The sequence below is a fragment of the Ammodytes marinus genome (genome assembly GCF_949987685.1).
Source record: "Ammodytes marinus genome assembly, chromosome: 14".
Lineage (NCBI taxonomy): Eukaryota > Metazoa > Chordata > Actinopteri > Uranoscopiformes > Ammodytidae > Ammodytes > Ammodytes marinus.
This window is the reverse complement of record NC_137218.1, coordinates 20,350,087-20,371,012: the sequence shown is the minus strand read 5'-3', so window position 1 is coordinate 20,371,012 and position 20,926 is coordinate 20,350,087. Positions and strand designations below refer to the sequence as shown.

Genomic DNA, 20,926 nt, shown 5'->3' with positions numbered 1-20,926 from the left:
ATTGAGGAGATTGAGTTGCTGCTTCTTATAAAAGTAGCTGCATCTACATAATTATTCCTTTTTTGTGTCTTGCCTCTCTCAGGATATCCTTGAATGGCAAACGTCGCGTCAGTTCTTTTACTGGCGTCTGCGACGTCTGCTGCTGGAAGAGACAGTGAAGAGAAAGATCCATGCAGCAAACAACGAGCTGACAGACGGACAGGTCCAGGCAATGCTGCGCCGCTGGTTTGTGGAGGCCGAGGGCGCTGTCAAGGTAAACACCCACCACATACTGTACATGTAGGCTTTGAGAGTTTCAGCATTCAGTGACCGCAGTGAGAGGAAAATGAGAATAACCACTTAACATCTCATTAAAATGGAAGTTAATAGTAAAAACTTTGGATTGAACATTTAGGTACATTTTTTAAAGCAACATGCATAGTGATGCTCATATGCTAGCACAGGTTTTATACATGCTATTATGCTAATTAAAATGTAATTTACTGAGTACTTTCTTTGTCCCTATGACAAACATAAGTATGACAGTGCAGCCTAATCTTGATGGGCACACCGACAAGGCTTTTTAATGTGTGTGTCATATATCCACTGCCTCAAAACCACATGGAAATGTGTCTCCTTTCCAAAGCCTTATTTTTAGATTTCATTATGAACTGTCACTTTATACCATGTCATCATATCCAGTCATTTATGCTAATTCTTGAGAAAAATAAATCGAAGGTTTACTATCCAGGTAAACACCTCAGATTTTTGGCCATGAGAATTATTCCAGAGGCTATAACTCCTATTCCTTCCCCCACAAGGTGCACCAGATAAACAAGTAGCAAGCATTCCTATTAAATCATTGTGATTGCATACAGATGGACTGATAACCGGTAGTTAAAATGAAAATGAACATCCCTCAGAGATGCATAAATGCTGCTCCTTCCGGCCCTAGTCTCAGGCCTGCGGGGGTGACAGGGAGCCCGGTCCGGTGTTTGAGATCTCCTAAGAAGTGGCCCTCTTGTTAGCTAATATATTATCCCAATCAGGACTGGCTGTCTTAAGCCACAATTAATCACAGCCCTGGCACACACAGATAGGGAGAGCAACACGCTGTTTCTTAATTAAAAGCAAACAGATTAAAAATGATTAATAAGGGCATTAAATGTTCTTGTGGACCTCAAGCAGGACTGTTCATAAAAAAAAGGCAGGAGCCCATTAAACCCCGCAGCCCCCCAAATCTTCGCTAAGCCCCTCCAGCCTGGCTTTGTTTGGGATCAGAGATGCCAGAACTCATGAATACTAATTTTTGTCCTATCTGGGTCCAGTCAACAAGACATGAGCCCCCCCCCCCCCCCTTACTGTGTGCTTGTCCATCTCTTTTGGTGTTGTTGATATTTATTTGCTTAGTCATGATATTTTATATATTTCATCTTGTTTGTTTTATTACCAATTCCATTTGTTTGCACTCTCCCTAAGGAAACGTGTGATTTAGGGGCATTATTCATCCATAACTACTTTGACTCTTGCTCACAATGATTCCTCTTTTCTCCCTTTATCAGGCCTATCTGTGGGATAACAACGAAGAGCTGGTGGGATGGCTGGAGAGGCAGCTAGCCGAAGAAGAGGGCGCCAGGTCTATCATTGACGAGAACATCAAGTACATCCGCAGAGATCACATCCTCAAGCAGATACGCAGGTGACTATCCTTAAACAATGCCGGCCCAATGAGTTAAAGCTATAGTGCGTAACTTCTGTTGCCCCCATGAGGAATTTTGAGAAATTATTGGTGATCTAAGTAGTAGAAACAACAGCTGAAAAAACGATTGTCCGCTTCTTGAGATTTTTCTGAGCTTCCTGCGCCAGTGCCTGGGGAGCGACACCAGTTTGTAAACGCTGCCATACTGAGAAATACAGAAAGAGTTTTGTGGACCTGATAGGCTTAATCAACTTTGTCAACCCTTTTGGCGAAGGCTTGAATGTAACCGAAATACATTTTTAGGAAAAAAGTTACGCACTATAGCTTTTACGTATCCTACAGTGTGACTCCTATTCACTCGTCATTACCTCCACATGCACACCTGACCAAAACATGTCTTACATCTTACGTCGCTTTCCTCTTTTATCTTTCAGCCTTGTTCAAGCCAATCCAGAGGTTGCCATGGATTCGATCGTGCACATGACCCAGCACATCTCGCCCACACAGAGAACAGAGGTGGTGCGTATCTTGTCCACTATGGAGACGTCCACCCCCTCCTAATTGGTGGAGGTGGTGGTGGTGGTGGGTGTCTGGCCTCTCCTATGTGCCCGGCTGAGGCATAGCTTAAGCCCATAGCCGAGGCCAAAGGATCCTGGGTCAACCACACCTCGCTCCAGTCTAAGACCCCAGGGCTGGAAGATGTAAGGCTGGAGGAGCCAACGTTGAGGAGCCCTAGGCTAGCTGCCAGGTTACTGATGAATTGTTGGCAATGATTCTCACTCAAACAAGAGTTCAGTTGACTGACAAAGTTATACCATTTTGTAAATTGTCTTACAATGTATACTGGTGTTGTTTCCATGTGTTTTTGTATTCAAGTGCAATTGAAAAACGACTAAAGAATTCAATTACTGATTTAATATGTAATAATAATATGTTTTGGAGTTCACACAGTTTATGCTTCTAGGATAATCAGTGGGCACCTTTTTTTTTTTTTGAACTGGAGCGTGCACAACAAAACATTCAGAATACTGTTGTCTTATTTGAAACGCACCTTGGTTTGTGACATATGCTTGTTACGATTTGCAAGTGTTTTGATGACCAACTTGACAATGACAACACATTGCTAGGGGGCGGGGGGCCATCACCAAAAAAAAAGAAAGGGGTTTTTACACGGCTAAGTAGGGGGCACTTAGTTACTGAACAAAGAAGGGGAACACTACAACAGATTTTGGACACGGGGAGCCCAGCAGGGAGCAGGGGGACCAGGTCCCCTTTTAGACCCTGACCGTTTCACAGTCACCCTGCAGTGAGCAATGGGCAGCTCGCCACACAACAAAACACACAGCTGTCCCTTCTGTTCTCACTCACACACAGTACACACACATGCTGCTCTAGATGCACTTTAACTGCTTTACTGTTCCCTCACTGCACCCAGTCTTAAACCTGCACTGTTTCATCTACACAGGTACACGCACAAAGTGTTATAACAACAGTCACACGCACACACACACACACACACACACACACACAGATGATAATAGTTTAAATGAGAGTTGATAATGGTACTACACACAGAGTGGATAATAGCTTTTTTGTTTGTTGAAAGTTGAGGGGATTTTATTTTATTTTTATTTTTTTTAACAAAATAAATATTTTTGGAATTTACAACAATTAGATGTCTAAATCATTAAATAGCATTCAAGGCTATTGTTAACCGGAATCACATGTTACTTGTCAGAAATGCTGTCTTATTTGAACTGTAATCCATATTAACTTGTATTTATGTACATGAATTGTTACTGATTTGTAATGTTAACTTGTTTAACAATGTTTGAATCTCAGTTTTTCTTCACTTGAATTTGTTACAAATAGACAGGCAAATAGTGGCAACTGTTTTGTTTTGTTTTTCTAAGAAAAGACAGCATAATAATATTGCATATAATGAAACAGCAACATAATGTTCAAATCAGGCCTGTAGGTCATTGTGTCATATGCTCTGCAGAACTAGCTGTGTTAAATGGCTTCAGGGTCCATGCTGTGCCTTGTCTTTGCTTGTACTGACATGTTGCCCAGTTGCTTTTAAAGTTACTGCTTGTTTCCTAAACAAAGGATGAAGAATTTACAGTGATGAGCTCTAAAAAAATGTGTCTGAAAATGTAATAAAGCTTACCCGACCTAATGTGAAGCGTGCCTGTGCAAAAACTTCTAATCCCTATTTTCAATCTCTTTTTTGTTTTATTAAAAAAAAGGAGAAAGTTAAAGGTCCATTTTGTATTTTTGCAAAACTCCAGTTTCCAAGAATTTGCATTATTTTAATTTGTTAATTATTTTTGATATATTGACGATTCTCTCGACGGATAACAACATGACTGGAAAGCCTCATTAATTTCAGCAGTCAGAACAAAGGCTATTACTCTGGAGAGACATTTTCTGATTATTCCAAAATGATAGTCTTCCCCATTCCTCAATCCACAGATGATTAAAGTGGCATTTTCTTCCTGGCTTTAAAACTTCAACAGTATTAAAGGGGATGAAGCAGATCAAACAAATATTGAGGGATCTCTCTCATCCTCCTTTTTTTTGTTATTTAGTCTCATTCATTTCTTCCATATCATCCCCTTGGCTCTGTCAACTCTTTTACCGTCCTACCAACAAATATGTAAGACAAATTGAGTTGCATGCACCCAATACCCACCACAATTATAGGCGGCCCAATAAGAAAATGAGTCATTTGGCAGTATAATTGGAAATGTGCCTTGCTTGGTCTCTCTTGTTCTCCCAGAGGGCTTTTGCTCATTTGTGGTGGCATGCTAGGCTGGCTAATTCTTTTAATCACTGACAAAGTGCAGAATCAGGTTCTTTTCTCAAGACACTGGCGTGGAGGGAACAGGAGAGTGTTTGTTTGGTGAAACTTGCAGGAGATTGCCTTTCTCTATTTACAATGTAAATCAGAAGAATTGATTTCTGCTTAGTTCAAAAATCTTGTTGTTTCCTTCTTGTTGGTCAAAAGTAACACAACTTTTAAGGTTTCAGTAGAGAGGCTAAGCTGAAATATAGTTTTTTGGTTTCCGATTGCCAAGACACGGCGACTGCTGGTTTCTGTGACAAAGAAATGGAGGGAGTAGGCAATGGCAAGAAATACGAATGTCAAAAAGGAGAAAATAAGTGTCTAGCAATGAGATTGAAATGGAGGCATTAAGATAGCGCAGACATGAGGGGAGACCCAATCATGCATCTGAGGCAGCCATAATTCCACATTCACGCGTCTCAATGACTTGACGGCACTTTAGAGACAATGCCTGTGACCCAGTTGCCGGATTTCCAATTAGCAGGGTGTGTGCAACAGTTGAGATGAAAAGCGAACAGGGTCCTTACAGAGCCCCAGGGCTGTCTGATTACAGCCTGAAAACAAGAGTCTTTTGCCCGTGACAAAGAGTACACCGACACAGAGGGAGCGCCAGCCAGCCAGGCCCCAGCTGTTCTCGCTCTCTCTCTTTCCAGGCAGAGTATTCTGAAGAGCTCATCTCATCTCATCCCCGCCTGTCTGCCTGCCTCTGCCTGCCTTTTTTGCATTTCAACCATATTGGAAAGTGTATAGCCGCCCAGACACACACTTTCACTTTGTATTGAGTTTGTTGGGTGACCTTTGGTAGAATTCTTTCTATCAGTCTTGGGTAGAAACAGATGATGTCTTGGTCACAAGCATGCATCTGTTACCTCAAGGCAGCCTCACATGCAGAATGCCTGATGTCTAACATGAGCATACACATGGATTTATAGTTGACCCCAAAATATTGTCAATTGTCAAGTGAAGCCAGTCTTAAATTAATTATACAATATAAATTATAAGTACACATTTGCATACCTACATTATTAGTTTTTATACCATATTTTCTCAATGAGTAGGGGAGAACGGGGTAAGTAGGCACACTTTTTACTCTAGTGAGAATTGCTCATCACCAAAACATCTGTCAATAGCCATTCCTACATTAAATTGAAGCTTAAGGTGTTGGCTATAAATGTGTGTCTCTCTTTTTTTCCAACTTATTGTAATGAAGAAGTAATTTACCATCAAAGACACTCTGACACATTGTGACAACCAACCCCATCAAGGGGTCGGTTGTCACACACTATGGGGTTGTTTGTCACAATGTTATCTTAATGGGAAAAATCTTAAAAAGAAGGCAAGGAGGCAGAACCAAATTTGAATGTTTAATTGCATTGTGAAGTTGACAAATAGGCCTACATAACGTTCTGTAGCCTTGGCAGCTGGTCTAGTTTGGGATGCACTGGGTTGTTTTGATTTTGTTGCCCTTTTTTCTTTTGCTTGCTAGCTGCCTTTTCCTGCTCTATTCTTTCCTTCTCTGGGGTGTCAGTGAGGATACAGCTTGACAATTTCTTTCGTTATTGGGTTCCTTTTCTGGCTGCAGCCTTGAGATAACATGTGACAACCAACCCCCCAAAAAATTTGACGACCAACCCCAACTTGAATTTCTTGCTAGCATCAAGGCCAACAACCATCTGACAACTAATTAGCTTGCTAACCACAATCTAAACTATAGTTTACCCTTCACACTTTCTGAGGGTAACAAGTGTTTTGTTATAAACCCATTGTGTAAAAGCCTAGAAGAAAAATACTGAGAAGCAAAATATTTTGAATTTGACATGAAAAACACAAAACATCCTCTCACCTGAAATGCAGCTGTCTTCCTCCAAGGAAGTCTATGTATGTGACCTCTGATCCCAATTCTGGACCTTTTTTATATCAACATTTCAGAGCTAGCGCGCTCTGGTGGCGAGATATAACGAATGTGACATCCAACCCATGTGACAAATTACCCCGTTCTCCCCTATAACCTTACGTATGTAATTTTTTCATTAAACAAAGTTATTGATATGATTGCAGTGCACTATTTTGACATCACTGCTTAGTGTGCACTTAGCTCAAGCTTGCACTGTTTATTCTACACAAAAGCAAATTGTTTTATAATTTGTAAAGAATATATGTCTTTTTTATAGCATAAATAGTGAGATATATCTAATTTGTATCTAACTGAAGCTGTAGCTTCACTACCTTTAAATATAGTTAGTATGTGTATTTTCCACAGGTCCTTTATTTGATGTACAAATTTATAATATATTACATTTGCTTTCAACATGTAATTGTATTCTAATTGACTTATTAAATGTGTACTATTTTAGTAAGTAGACGGACAGATTCAAACATACCTAAAACAAAAAAGATATAGTTTACCAAACTCAATGCAAGCCATTGAATCAAAAGTTACAAATTGGTGAATATATAGTGAGAAATACTTACTAATACTATTTTCAACCATGTTGCACACGTAAATCCACATAATCCAATGTCTTCGCAACACTAACTTGACATGGCAAAGCAAAAGGGTATAGTCTATGTTTTAAACCCAGTCAATTTCCATTAAATTTAGTACCCAGAACAAGGCTACCATGTGGTTGAATCAAACAGTGCACGGGCCAGAGTCTAGCTGTGTCTCAGCTGAACCTCTAATGGTGTAGGTAAAACCCTGTTGTCACACCGTTGGCTTTGTTTGCATTTAGGTTTATGGCGCTGGTAGCTTCTGGGTGAGATTTCCACCATGCATTTTAGGCTTTTGTGATTTACAATGTTTGATAGACTTAAATAATGGAGGCCACGCAGAATTTATGAAAAGCAATTGCCATCGATAGATCAAAAACTGAAACTAAGTGACGTATTGTAGCTTTAATGCCGGGAGAGGCTGAGCCTGCAGAGTTATAGCCGGGCAGCCCAATCTCTCCAGGGGCAGGAAGGCAGCCTGTCAGACAGCTGCATGAGAGGCTTAATCTTCAATCTGCGTTTGAAACGTGCCACAAGGGTCAAAGATTACAACACCCCACGATCATCACCACATAATGCATACATTCTCATTCTGTCAGGGCTTGGTAAACACTGGCTGACTAACTGAACACGGAGAGAGAGAGAGAGAGAGAGAGAGAGAGAGAGAGAGAGAGAGAGAGAGAGAGAGAGAGAGAGAGAGAGAGAGAGAGAGAGATGGGGGGGCTAATTCATAAGAAGAGGAGGAATAATAATGACAAAATGGAAGACTTCAAGGTGGAGTCAGCGATTCGAGGGAGAAGGCTTGATGTCAACATCACTTTTTGTCAAAATCAGTGAATATCTCCCCACAATCACCTGTCTGTACTGTGTGTGCACACAAAAATCCAGTGTTATAGGCTCCGTAAACTGGTATGTTGCTAGCTATTGTGGGCCCCTTTGTTTACATACCAGTTTACAGAGCCTAAGCTGTGTATTAACACCAGACTTCCTTAAACGCACACACAGTACGGACAGGTAGCTGGTCGTGAGGAGACATTGACTGATTTTGACAAAAAGTGATTTTGATAACAAGGATTCTTTAGAATTGCTGAGCTCATCAGAATAAAAATTCACGAAATCTACAGCTTATATTTTAATAATAAACAGAGAAACTGAGTAGGCTATAACAAGGTTGCTATTTGTCCTTACACTTGATTTGTCCCTAATATTACTGTAACAAAGGAGTAACATGGTTTAGTCAATATGAATAATAATATGCAAAATGGTTCCTTATAGCTGTGCATGCAGGCCAGGTGAAGCTGCTCCCTGTGCCCTGCCACTATATCCCATCCCTCCCTCCCTCCCCCCATCCCCGCATTAACATTCATGGAGCCACTGGAGTGTGGCGAGCCGCTCACATCAAGCCAACCACGAGATGCGGGGATGGGGATGGGGATGGGGATGGGGGGGCAGGTGTAGGGTATGGAGTGAGTCCCCCCCTTTCCAGATAAGGGCTGGTGGCAGAAGGGGAGGAGTGGGGTGTGTCGGTGAAGGTTGCCCGGTGTGGGATTGTGGGAAAGGTCAGCAACCAAGGTGCTGCTGCTACGTCTTTGGCCATATATCACTATTATTACGGTGAGGTCATTGACTATGGAAATATATGGAAATTATTATAGGTGCAGTGACAGGTCGACATGACACCCTGGAAGAGTGGGCAAGGCCAGGGGTGAGCAAGAAGTCACTGTCGACTGTTAACTCTGTATTTCAGTAAGTTTTGAGCCGTTGACATTCCCATTGGCCTCGGTTGTAGGCTACTACTAATTTGACAAGTGTTGGCCTGCTAGCTTGCTAAACTTGAACGGTGAGCATAGTAAACATTGCAACTACAACTTGCTAGCGTCGACATTGTGAGCATGCTGACGGTAGCTTTTAGCTCAATGCTCAGCGCTTTAGCTTTAATAAGGCATTTGTTGGTTTTGCGTTGGCTTCTATTTAAAATACTGTACTGTAAATGGAAGTGGAGAGCATTTAAAATGTTGAAATATTGTGTTAACTATTCTTAAATGACCGTAGGCCAAATCATTTCCTGTTTGTAATATGTGGTATGTGGAAAATACTCGTGTTGCTGTGAATTCAGCTTTGCTTCCTCCCTGAAAGAAGGGACGGTAGCTGCTGCTGGGTCGAGTTTTAAATACAGCAATTAAATATGGGTGTTCCAATTTAAAACACAAACAGAACATCCCCTTTAACGCAGTGGCGGACAATCATGTAGGCTACTATTATGGTGCAAAGTTGAACGCCTTTCCCATATAGCATGTCAAGATAAGAATACTGATTGCCTGTTGGTATCAAGAGAAGAATACACAGAGGAAAATGCAGTCTGCTGAACATACATGCACAGTATACTGATTATGAGTTTTGGTATGCATAGAGTTGCTGACGAAAAAGAGTTTAGCCAAATGCAAACATCAGTCCAGCAGTGGTCCATTCTGAGAGGCTTGCCACATTAAAATGCATGCATTACGGTCACATCAGTGGAGCGTGGAAAGCCAACTCCCTATGGAAATACTGGTTTACTGCTTCTCACAGGGCCTGTGGAAGGGTTTATTTGGGACCAGTGTCCTCTGGCTCTGAAGGACAAAGGCAGCCAACCGGGGAAATCATTGTTCTCGACAACACCCAGGTTTTCCAACATTTAAATCAGATTGATAAAGATGTTTCTAAGTTCTCAAGAAGCTGTGCCAACTTCAGGAATTTGGTGGAGGCAGCAGGAAACGGAAGGGAAAAATTTAAATTAAAGTGACAAATTGCTTTGGAGATGGAAAAGTATCGATCATATAGTCTACATTCCAGCCAAACACTGATAAAATGATAGTGCTTGATTTACTTTAAAAAGTAAGGCAATGTTTTGCATGAAATTATTATGTAGACAAAAACTACATACCTGTTTTTAACGTAAGAAAACATTGATCAAGTCAGCTTAGTTAATCAAGTAAAGCCAACTTCCTTGTAAAATTACACAGCTATAGGTTCTTTAAACTAGCATGATGCTAGCGACGGTTGGCCCCCTTTGTTTTAAATACCCATTGTTTACATATCAGTTTACAGAGCCTAGGCTGTATATCAAGACCAGATTATTTTTTTCAGTGCACACACAGTAGCAGATCTTGAGGAGATATTTACCGATTTTGACATACAGTGATTTTGATAACAAGCGTTTTTCAGAATCGCTGTCTCCACCTTTAATGCTGTAAAAAGCTGCTTACAACAAAAACTAACTTAAAGCATTTTGATACTGAAGAAGAGTTAGCTTTGACCTGCAACACTTGGTCAAACCCTGGATCAGAATTGACAGTATTGAAATGTATTCATTCATCCTAGTGGCTCCATGAAAAAGAACATTGGAGTAGCCTACAAAGCAGAGGAGGTGTGGCAGACATGTTATAGCTGATGAGCCCCCTTCCTTCACCCCACCAACCCCCCTCCACCTTGGACGCCTGTCCCATTACACACACATATGCACACACACATTTTGCAGAGCGGGGCTTTTTTCCACACTGGAACATTACGCGCTTGGTTGCGAATGAGAGAAGCAGCAACCTTCTGTGTCACGTCTTTGTCTCAGTGTCCCTATAAAAGTGCAAATACAACTCACAAGGTGCAGCGTAGGAGGACTTCAGCTTGGAAGCCTGTATGGCATAGTGGGAAAGCAATGGGGTATAGGACCAAATACCTCCTATTTTGAATGGTGATTTTTGGATCTTACGTTTGATTTGCATAGGCATATATATCCGTCAGTCTGCCCCAGGGCAGCTGTGGCTTTTATCGTAGTTTACCACCACCGGTATGACTGTGTGTGAACGAATTGAACCTGGAACCTTGTAAAGCGTCACAGAGAAATAAAGCGCTATATAAATCCAATAGATTATATTTCTTTGGGGGATGCATATGTCCCCCTCAATATTGAGAAGAGTTAAATTTGTCCCCCTCAAAAGAAAATATGAAAGACAACCCCCTTCTCCCCAAAAGAGGTAGAAATAACAGTTCAGGGCATCAACACATGTATGTCCTTCTTACCTGTTACTGTATACTTCTCAACGACTTCAGACACCCCTAAAGTGGACCATACCATCTCCATGCCGACCTCCCACAGTGGTCTCTTATATTTGTAGTTGAGATCTACTGTCCATGATTTCTAAACAAGAAAAAGGAAACTCCCAAAAGACATGTGATATATATAGACATTTTCAACATAAATTGATGCAGAAAAGACACAAATGATGGCATAAAAATTCACCAAAATCCAGGAATCGCCTGCTTAATGTGTCACCCCCCCAATGTTGAAACGTCGTATACGCCCATGCCATGTTGCTATGTAGATCACTGTGTGACACATACAACACATTCTGTCAGATCGTAGAATAACTGCAAAATGTGTCAAATCAAATGGCTAAACCCTAACCCCTGCATGTACTATATTCTCATCACACACACTCCCTTAGAAAAGAACCGCCAGAGAAACACTGCATATAATCTTAATGAGCGTGTCTGCCTGGGCCTTTGTGAGTGAATGACTTGTCAATATCTATAACACGCTGAAATCTTCTCAGCACTTGGCCTTGCGGATTAAGCTCTGCAGGAAAAATAGGAAAGTAGGCGGGGGACACTCACGATCCTGTCCTCTTCAACTTTAATCAAAAGTACACTGACTTGCCGTAGCCATACCCTCCCTCTCTCTCTCTCATAATAATGGGCCGCTAAAAATTCAGGAGGCAGGCTCCACATCAATCACTCGCCCAGATTTGAGTCCAATGCAATAAATATGTAAATGAGGAGAAGCCAATGTCTCGTAGCTTTGAGATCAGCGCAAGGAGAAGAAAAAAAAAAGAAGAAAAAAAAAAAAACTGTATTAATTGCCCGTGGCCAGAGGAATCCTATTACTGTGGGCATTGATTATAAAATTGTATGTGTGAATGATTTTCATGCAGAGAAGTGCAGAAGACCAAGCCTAGAGCAAAATAGTGGAAGAAAGGGACGACAAATTAGCGAATTTGGGCCAGATTGTACAAGTGGCTAAAAAGGGAACAGCGACGACGAAGAGGCCAAATTTAAGTTCACATGAGATTTAGATTAGAACATGAAAAAGGATTTATATCTCAAATTACAATGAAGTATTATCCAGACATTGTATTTGCCCAATAACTGTATTTACTTAGTACATTCAAGATTAACTTTTGTCCAGTTTTAGATCTTCATCTTCTCAGTTGTGTGGTGTTTAAGCTCATAAGGATTCCCATAGAGAATGGGGCACCAGATATCATTCTTTATTTTTTCATTCAATTGAAAAAAAGACCATTAGTTTGGTGCCCTAATGGACTCCCCTCTGTGAGATAGTTGGCATTTTTCCACATCATAATGTGAGGCAGACAAAAAGGTCATACAGAGTCATACAGTATAAAGAGGTGATGTTATGTGATCACTGTTCCAAACCAAGTGAGCAACGTGACATTTGAACTTGACAAAATAAAAAATGAAAACTGTATTTTGGGAAAAGGGTCTTACAAACTGAGAGTTGTTATATTTTGCTGATTATCACTCCGCTATAGCTTGATGACCAATCACTTGTTTGACAATATTTCACATAATCTGGGTGTGAAATATGGACTAAAAGCTCCAGACTTTTGGAAACAGTTCAATTAGTTATGCACTATATGTACAAATCACTCGTCAGAGGACAAATAAGCATTATTGTGCATGGTTTATCCAACGGTGGCTATAATCACTGTCAGCTAGATTTAAATTGATTTGCTGGCCTCGTGTTTGACTTGCAAATCTCTCTCTTAATCAGGGCATTTTGTTCAGATAAACAGGGATTAGTTTGATTAACAGCATACCATTATCTCGCAGCATTGAACATTGTAGGCTTTACACATAGGCTTTTCAAAATACACAAGACACTTTTAAAATGTTAAATGTATTTTTGTAATAACTGTATATAAATATGTATATATTTGACATTATTATAATGACATTATTTTTTAAATAGAATTTTAAATATTATAGCACTTGCAAACTTCCAAACAAAATCACCTTTTTTACCCTGCCCTGAGAAATGTTTACCTAAGAACTACAGTATCCAACTTTTTCAGGAAATGACTCACTGTATTACCTTAAAAATGTTGTATACAGACTATGTCTTCAATAGGAGTCTTTATATAGCCTTAGTGTATCAACCTTGTTTGTTTTGGTGTTTTTATGGGATTTCCTTTAACATGAGTTCTTAGGTGTTTGTCTGGTGTTCCGGGGCGTGTGAGGGCTTGCAGAAAAGTGTGCTTTTGAAGTATGTAGGCTACATTGATAGCTATCAGCCTGCTTGTCCAACATCAGCCCCACCCATGCTTAGCCTCCTTTAATCCAGTTCAGATTTCGTGACCAGGTGATGAGGTGTCACATCCAAACTGAGTCATAACAACATCCCTATACAGAAACCTACTGCAAGATTTACAGAGCCACACATCCATGTTTTCATGCGGTTTATGGTGTGTGTGCGTGTGTGTGTGTGTGTGTGTGTGTGTGTGTGTGTGCGTGTGCATGTGTGTGTGTGTGTGTGACCCTCCTTGTCCCTGCTGCCCCTCCCCCCAAACAGCTCCAGTACTGATCTGCTCCCTCAGCCTCCCGCTTCACTGCTTCGCTAGTTCGATATTCAGCGTTTGTCCTGCCCTCCTTTGTGCTATACTCTCACCTTTCCCCGACTCTGTCTTTTTCGTTTTCTTCTTCACTATACCCACGGAGCAGACTCAAAATATTTGACTAAAATTTCAGCCTCAAGCGTATTATTAACACATCCAATTGTGTGCAAATGAACAATTAACAAACCGATTAAAGGTGGAGTCAGCGATTCTGGAGAAGGCTTGTTGTCAAAATCACTTTGTTTCAAAATCAGTGAATATCACGATCCGCTACCTGTACGATGCTTAAAAAAATCCAGTGTTAATGTAAGCCTAAGCTCTGTATACAGGGATGTAAACAAAGGGTATGTAAATAAAGCGGGCCCAATGTAGCTAGCAACATGCCTGTTTACAGAGCCTAGACTGTGTATCAACACCAGATTTTTTTTCAGCACGGACAGGCAGCGGATCTTGAGGAGATATTCACTGATTTTGACGAACAGGCATTCTCCAGAATCGCTGACTCTACCTTTAACACGTCCAATTGTGTCCCTGCTGCAGTTATTTTGAGAATACCCAGCAAATGAACAATTACCAAACAGACAAGAAGTCCCTTTGCATTACATAAACACACACACACACACACACACACACACACACACACACACCGATCAGTATATTATATGCATTGATAACTTTCCAATTAAACAACATGTCTCTGAAATGCCTCCGGTAATAGTATTAGTTTGTTTTGGTTTTGCACCAGTGTCTGGAGAACATTCCCATGAACTCATTTGGAGGTCAACAGAAAAAACAAGGGGGATACATTTTAAATTGCATTTTGGTTCTTAAAATTCAGTGGTGGCGTCACACCACTGAGCAGACATACAGTACGGCCAGTTAATTAACTCAACTGATCACTATCATTTGCAGAGTGATCCGAAAAAGAATGCTGACCAATTGCCCCTGGATCTGAAAGTGTATTGATTGCCTGGCGAGATGTTTTGTCTGGTTTAAGCCAACACTGTCAGTATACAACCGCAATGAGCTGCCCTGGTTTTGTTGACTGTGCTGCTGCAGTAGACAGATAGCCAGAAACCTTTTTTTTTTTTTTAAAAGAGAAAAAAGAGAGCCTGCAAAACCTCTCCATAAAACGGCATTGTAAAAGCCTTAAATCTCCTTGTCAAGATGTTTGTGGTGTGAGAGTTACCAGATGAAGGGCCGTCTTCAATCCAGAAATATATAGCTTCAAAATATTTTTGGAAACAAGATAGTGAGTATATAAAACCCCCTATTCTAAACAACAACCAATTATAGTCAACTAAATCTATCAATATCAAGCTGTCATTATGATTATATGTATAGTCAAAGCTCCACCGTGCAGTTGCAGAGTAGCCTACTGACAAATACTATTAGTCTATGGAGCAAAATACAAGACATGACAAATTTAAGTTTCTGTTACACTCAATGAATGTAGGATAGTTAGGTACAGTATGTAGGTTTAGTTTAATTAAACATAAGTAAAGGTAGGTATTCCCGGTATGTCTATTTATTTAGATATCCCTTGTAAATTGTTATCAGTTTGGAGGAGGATGACATTTGAGTAGGTATATGGAACCAACAACACTGTCAAATGGTGCATTGCTGTTGAAATACACATGTGTTTCCTTTTGCCAAGTGATAATAAATAGTATTGATCACTATGTATTTTATTATACAGTGAATTGTCGTTAACGTCAGTAGTGTGAACCTAATTGGAACAATCAGTATATATCTCTGAATAAAACATTGCTGTCGCTGCTGGCATTGTATGGACCCATCAATGTAAATAATTCTACAGACGAAACCAGTTTGTGTACTGAGCTGCAAAATGACCACGACCAATGAACACTTCAGTAAATGCTGCGTCTGACAGCGGAAAAGGTGCAGGATTTTGCTGTGCATTCATTTGGCAAACAGTTTATTGGTATTTTTTTTCTCTTTTTAATGGGAACATCGTACAAATGAGCACAGTGAGTGACCACATAAATAGAACAGCTACAAAAGTTTGGTTTGTTTTGCGTGAAACGGTATGAATGCTGATATTCAAACCCCTGAATACTGGAGCTTTTATGTAAACAGTCGACTGTTCTGTACAGTTGTCCATTATTTACTATTTATATATATATATATATATACGGTTGGACTCATGTTGAACTTAAAATCCTTTTTTCTGTCACATATAAAATTTTCCGATTTATAAAGATATCCTTTTGAAGGCAAATAAGTGTTGGCAATAAATTAATCATCAAAAAGAAAAAAAAAATTTGACCAATAAAAACAAACAGAAACAATGTGTCCGCGATCCTGAGAGAGGTTTTTGGTCAAATGTATTGAACTTCACAATCATAATATGTTATTAAATGATACAAATCTTGGATAACGCATGAGCGTGTAGTGTGTGTGTATGTGTAAACCAATCATTTTTCTTTTTAAATGCTATCATGCACCTTCACATTAATACTTAAGAGACAATTATTTTGAACATGGGGCAGAGAAGGTTTTGTAAACACTTAAAAAAACAGCCTATAAATGTGTTTGTTTATTGCTTGATCGGTGAGGCCCAGCATTGTGTGAATTGTATTCATGAGTCAAAGTTCACATGGACTATTTAAAACAATCTATTGATTGGCTAGTCAATAATAATAAACAATTATACCAAACAATTTTACAAATATAGAGATTTATAAATAGTTAAATAAAGATGAACAGAAGTGCAAGCAAATAAATAAATAAATACATACATACATAAATACATACATACATACATAAATAAATAAATGTACATTTGAAAATTAAAAAAATAAATCAAATAAACCAGCATTTTGCCTTCCAAAATCCAAGTGTGCCTTAGTAGTTGGGTGTTATGTGTGGGCTGGATTTACCAGACAGTGCCTTCGCTCATTTCGGAGCTGGGTTGTGACAGTTGGTTTGTGTATCCGTTGTCAGTGTTGTAGGGCGTCCCTGGGCCACACATCTCACTGGAGATGCTGCTGTGCATTGTGTTGGGCTCCGGACTGGGAGAGTTTGAATGGTGGTGATGGGGGTGAGAGTCAGGGAAACACTGCACCTCTCCTGGACAGTGGTGCCCTGGATGATGGTGGTTGTTGTGGTCCATAGAAGAGGGCACGTAACCCAAGTCTGCTGGAGTCTGCTGGGCATGGGACGATGGGGGAGGGCCCTGGTAGTACTCATAGTTCCCTCCTGAGCCGTAGTATTCACTGGGATACTCTGCATTCATAAGACAATAGCTTGGTAAATGCACAGATCAAAGAACAATTCACACACACAAGTCAATGGAAAAATATGTAGGAAAAAAAGTAAGAATTTCATTTTGTTTTTGAGGTTTTTTTTTCTCTATGGAGTCATATCAACACATTTAGAAACCAACTCAATACATGGGAAATACATTTTAATATATATATAGTGTACACATCAACCAGAAATGGCATATTTACTTTACACAAATAAGCCACTTCATCAAAGAGATAGGCCTATGTACTGTGAATATTTAGAAAAAAGCAGCAGCCCCTATACTGAAAGACAATGCATCTCACCTCCATAATAGGAGAAGTGTCCCAGCTCTTCTGCTTCCAGTCTCTCCTCCAGCGCTCTCATCCTCCTCGGCCCGCGGAAAAACACGTGTCTCCGGCCGCCCAGCGTGCTCAGCTGCTTCATGCGTCTCTCTTTAGACCTCCGGTTTTGGAACCAAACCTAAAAATATTAATAATTCAAATAAATCAAAACTGAGCAGATAAGAATGACACGATACTAAATGCAGTGCAGACACACCACAAGCAAAGACGTCATGCTACACCTGCATGACGCACATGGTCATGCTATCACTGCAACATTTCTGATGCGTAAAAATGGAATATGTCGATAAAGAGCTAAATAAGAGGTAGGCCTAAATTATGTAAAATCACTGTAAGAAGGTTATTTTGTCGATTACACTTGCTACAAAAATAGAAAAATAGAAATAGACTGTCAGGAAGTTGGAATAAGGATTTTTTGCAAATGCGTAAAAAGGCTAATGTTGGCCATTTAAAGTGAAGGGATGACTAATGAGCCCACCGAGACACTATTTAGCTACTTCTAATGCATTTCGAATTCGGAAACGATGCGTCAATCCACCAGGAAATGTTTTCACCAGGGGAGCTTTTTAAGAAAAGAAATGTACATCAGGACGTCAGTGCTAAGTGGGTCCTGCTTTTAAGGCTTTTAGGAGCGCAATGGGAGAAAAGATTATGGGGGAGAAACCTTATCTGAATAACAATATGATAATATATTTTTTTAAATAAGCAGAGCATTAAGGATATATTCCCGAAGGATGTCCAAAATGCTAGAGTCCACAGACACAATTTTTTTTTCTTTCCATATGAAAGCTTTTCAAGTCTTTTAGGAAGCAAATAATCGGCTCTCCTCACTCCTTTCCCTGACCTGTTTTTCTCCTTTTTTATTTATTTTACGTTTTCTTCGACCAATTTTTTTTTGCCTTTTTACCTGGATGACTCGCATGCTGAGGCCGGTGTCCCCTGACAGCTGCTCCCGGATGTGTCTGGTGGGCTTCGGCGTGGCCGTGAAAGCCGCCTTCAGGACCTCCAGCTGCTTGGCTTTGATGGTGGTCCGAGGGCCGCGCCGTTTGCCCACGGTGCTCTGCTCCTCGTTCTCGTTGCTTCCCGCATCCTTGTCCGACAGGTGTCCCGTCTCCGAGTCCTTCCCGTCGTCCTGCGGGTCCACAGAGTCCGGAGACAGACTGGGGTCGCTGCACGTCGTCACTGTCCAGTGAATAAAGACGTGATTATTGTTATAGCATACACGTGGCGCGTATTAACACATTTCAAATCAAACCGGCAAAACTCCTTTAAAAAATATCAATACTTTTTGAAAGCAAGATATTAATATAATTATAAAGGCACATTTATGTCAGAAATGTATTGTTGATATTCTGAATAGTACACTTGAATCCCAAATAGGCTACAATTGCAAATTTGTGCTATACAAATATGCAGGCCTAGGCTGGGTTGGGAGTGCACTTTGGCAAAGTGTTTGAAGCCCACTGACGCAAATGGTTATTTTTGAAAATAAAATGAAATAAAAACTAAATTTGATATGATTTATATATAACAACAATACTAATAATAATAATAATAATAATAATAATAATAATAATAATAATAATAATAATAATAATAATAATAATAATAATAATAATAATAATAATAATAATAATAATAATAATAATAATAATAATAGTCTTCATCATTATTATTATTTTTATAATATAGGCTCCTTTACCTTTAAACAATTATTAATACCTTAAAGTTAAAGGTATTAATAATGTTATACTTCTTTTAAATAGCAAACACACTTTGTGTAAATGTGTCTGATGAAGCTATAATCACCTGAGAGGAGGATCGTGTCTTTGCCGTTGTTGTTCTGATAGTCCTCTTTACAGACGAACTTGAATTCGTCCAGGATGTACAGTTCCTCCCCGGTGGACAGCTTCTTGTTGCACATCACGCAGGTGAAGCAGTTGAGGTGAAAGACTTTGCTCTTGGCCCTGCGCACTAGATCACTGGGTAGAATCCCCTGGTCGCAGCCGTCGCACTTGGTCCCAAATCTCCTGTTGAAGAAGGAGAGTGACAGTCAGGGCAAAGTGCAGAAGTAGTGCATATGTAGCATGATGATGCCTTTTTTAGATTGATACTGTAGATACGTACATTTGTGATGGGTTCGCATACCTCAGGCTAGTAGGCTCTTACAATTAACATTGTCAAAATCAAATAATTAAAAACATTTGTTCAAAGCTGCTGTGCAGACATAGGCCTAATATCGAATGTCTAATAGCATAACCTAAAGAAAAATGTAATGGCAGGCTAAAAGTGAAACAAATAAAGTATAAAGTATCACAATATGTAATGTCACTAGGAGTGCAAGCAGTCTACATCATAGCAATCACACGTGCAGTGGCCTTGTTTGTGGTGTAGCTGCTTTTCTGCTATAGGAACATTGGGCTGTTTTCTAACGAATAATTGAATAAATCTTTTTCCCACTATTTTGTTTGGATTTAGATTTAATTCAGGAAAAAAAGTGACACAAAAAAAAATATAGACATAATAAGACATAAAAAACTGACTGCTGAGACATTTGCACAGAATTGTTGGCAGCGCCCACGTTGTAAACAAAGAAGGTGTATTGAACCCCTGACAGAACATGGTCCACTATAGTTTTATTATAGGCCCCATCCGCATCGGTGGTCAGCATCCATTTGTCGAGCCTTTGCCTTTTTTGGAACTTGCCTTGGACTGGCAAATTCCCTTTTGGAAGGAAAAAAAGGAATAGGCCTAAACATTTGACAACAGTTTAATATGTTCTATCGAAGGCTAAATACCAAACCACAAACACGTTGGATGCTCACCTGAAAAAGTCATTCTTACAATACAGCTTCCCTTCTCGTGAGAAACACTTCTCTGTCAAAGAGCATTTGCATTCGCAGCACTGGACACATTTGATGTGCCACGGTCTGTCCAGAACTTTGAGCAAGAACCTATCGATAATAGGCTTTTCACAGTTGGAGCAGTGAAGCATTGTCCGCAGTTATTCCTTAGCCCCAGTGCTTGGGATACAAACAAACTCTTCCTCTGCGTTATTGGCTTGCTGCGGTATGGTATCCAGGAAATCCAAAAATATATCCAGATTAATCTGAACAAATTAGCCTACATCAGCATCCGGGAGACTGAAGGCAGCTCTTCTCTTCCACGAGACAACAATCCACATCTGTCTACCACAGCTCCTAAAAGAACACACAACATGTCTGGCAGAAAATGATAGACTGGGAGATGACAGCCGGCTCTTCAAGATGATCCTTTAGTGTGCGATGTTGTGGGGTAGGCACCGAAGAAAATAAATGTGCCAACTCTTAAGGGGCTATACACATCAATTCAGTGGCGAACGATACATCCTGAGTGCTGCGTAAAGTGGAGGAAAAATACCGATGAGCCTTGTCATTTGTGTCCCATTTTCCCTATGATGAGCTCTCCAGTCTGAGACAAACGCCGTAATGAGCGCACCTCTTTAAGCGCAGCCTATTGGCTATTAAGGAGCCCGTGACGTCAGCTCCACGAGGGACCTATGAGCATGCCTCTTCATTTCTCTCCAACACCACATGTACTCCAGTGTTATGTAAAGAAAAAGGAAAATACTATGTTTATGAAATAAAAA

The 20,926-nt window shown here is 40.1% G+C and overlaps 2 protein-coding genes across 7 annotated transcripts in view; one reads left to right on the top strand and one right to left on the bottom strand.

The window, feature by feature from the left end:
- Nucleotides 1-3,886, top strand: part of acaca (acetyl-CoA carboxylase alpha) — a 40,069-nt gene extending 36,183 nt beyond the window's left edge. For all 6 annotated transcript variants that reach the window (XM_080041086.1, XM_080041083.1, XM_080041085.1 and 3 more), the window contains 3 exons: nucleotides 83-253; nucleotides 1,542-1,678; nucleotides 2,113-3,886. In XM_080041086.1, coding sequence (XP_079897212.1) covers nucleotides 83-253; nucleotides 1,542-1,678; nucleotides 2,113-2,239 — 435 coding nt within the window. In that variant the 3' untranslated portion in view covers nucleotides 2,240-3,886. The remainder of the gene's footprint in view (nucleotides 1-82; nucleotides 254-1,541; nucleotides 1,679-2,112) is intronic.
- Nucleotides 3,887-16,583: 12,697 nt separating this feature from the next.
- On the bottom strand, nucleotides 16,584-20,293 carry LOC307261104 (LIM/homeobox protein Lhx1-like; the record flags this gene model as incomplete). The annotated part of the gene is made up of 5 exons (XM_080041551.1): nucleotides 16,584-16,933; nucleotides 17,260-17,416; nucleotides 18,206-18,480; nucleotides 19,108-19,328; nucleotides 20,124-20,293. 5 exons carry the CDS (start codon nucleotides 20,291-20,293, stop codon nucleotides 16,584-16,586), a joined length of 1,173 nt encoding a protein of 390 aa, XP_079897677.1.
- Nucleotides 20,294-20,926: the final 633 nt, after the last annotated feature.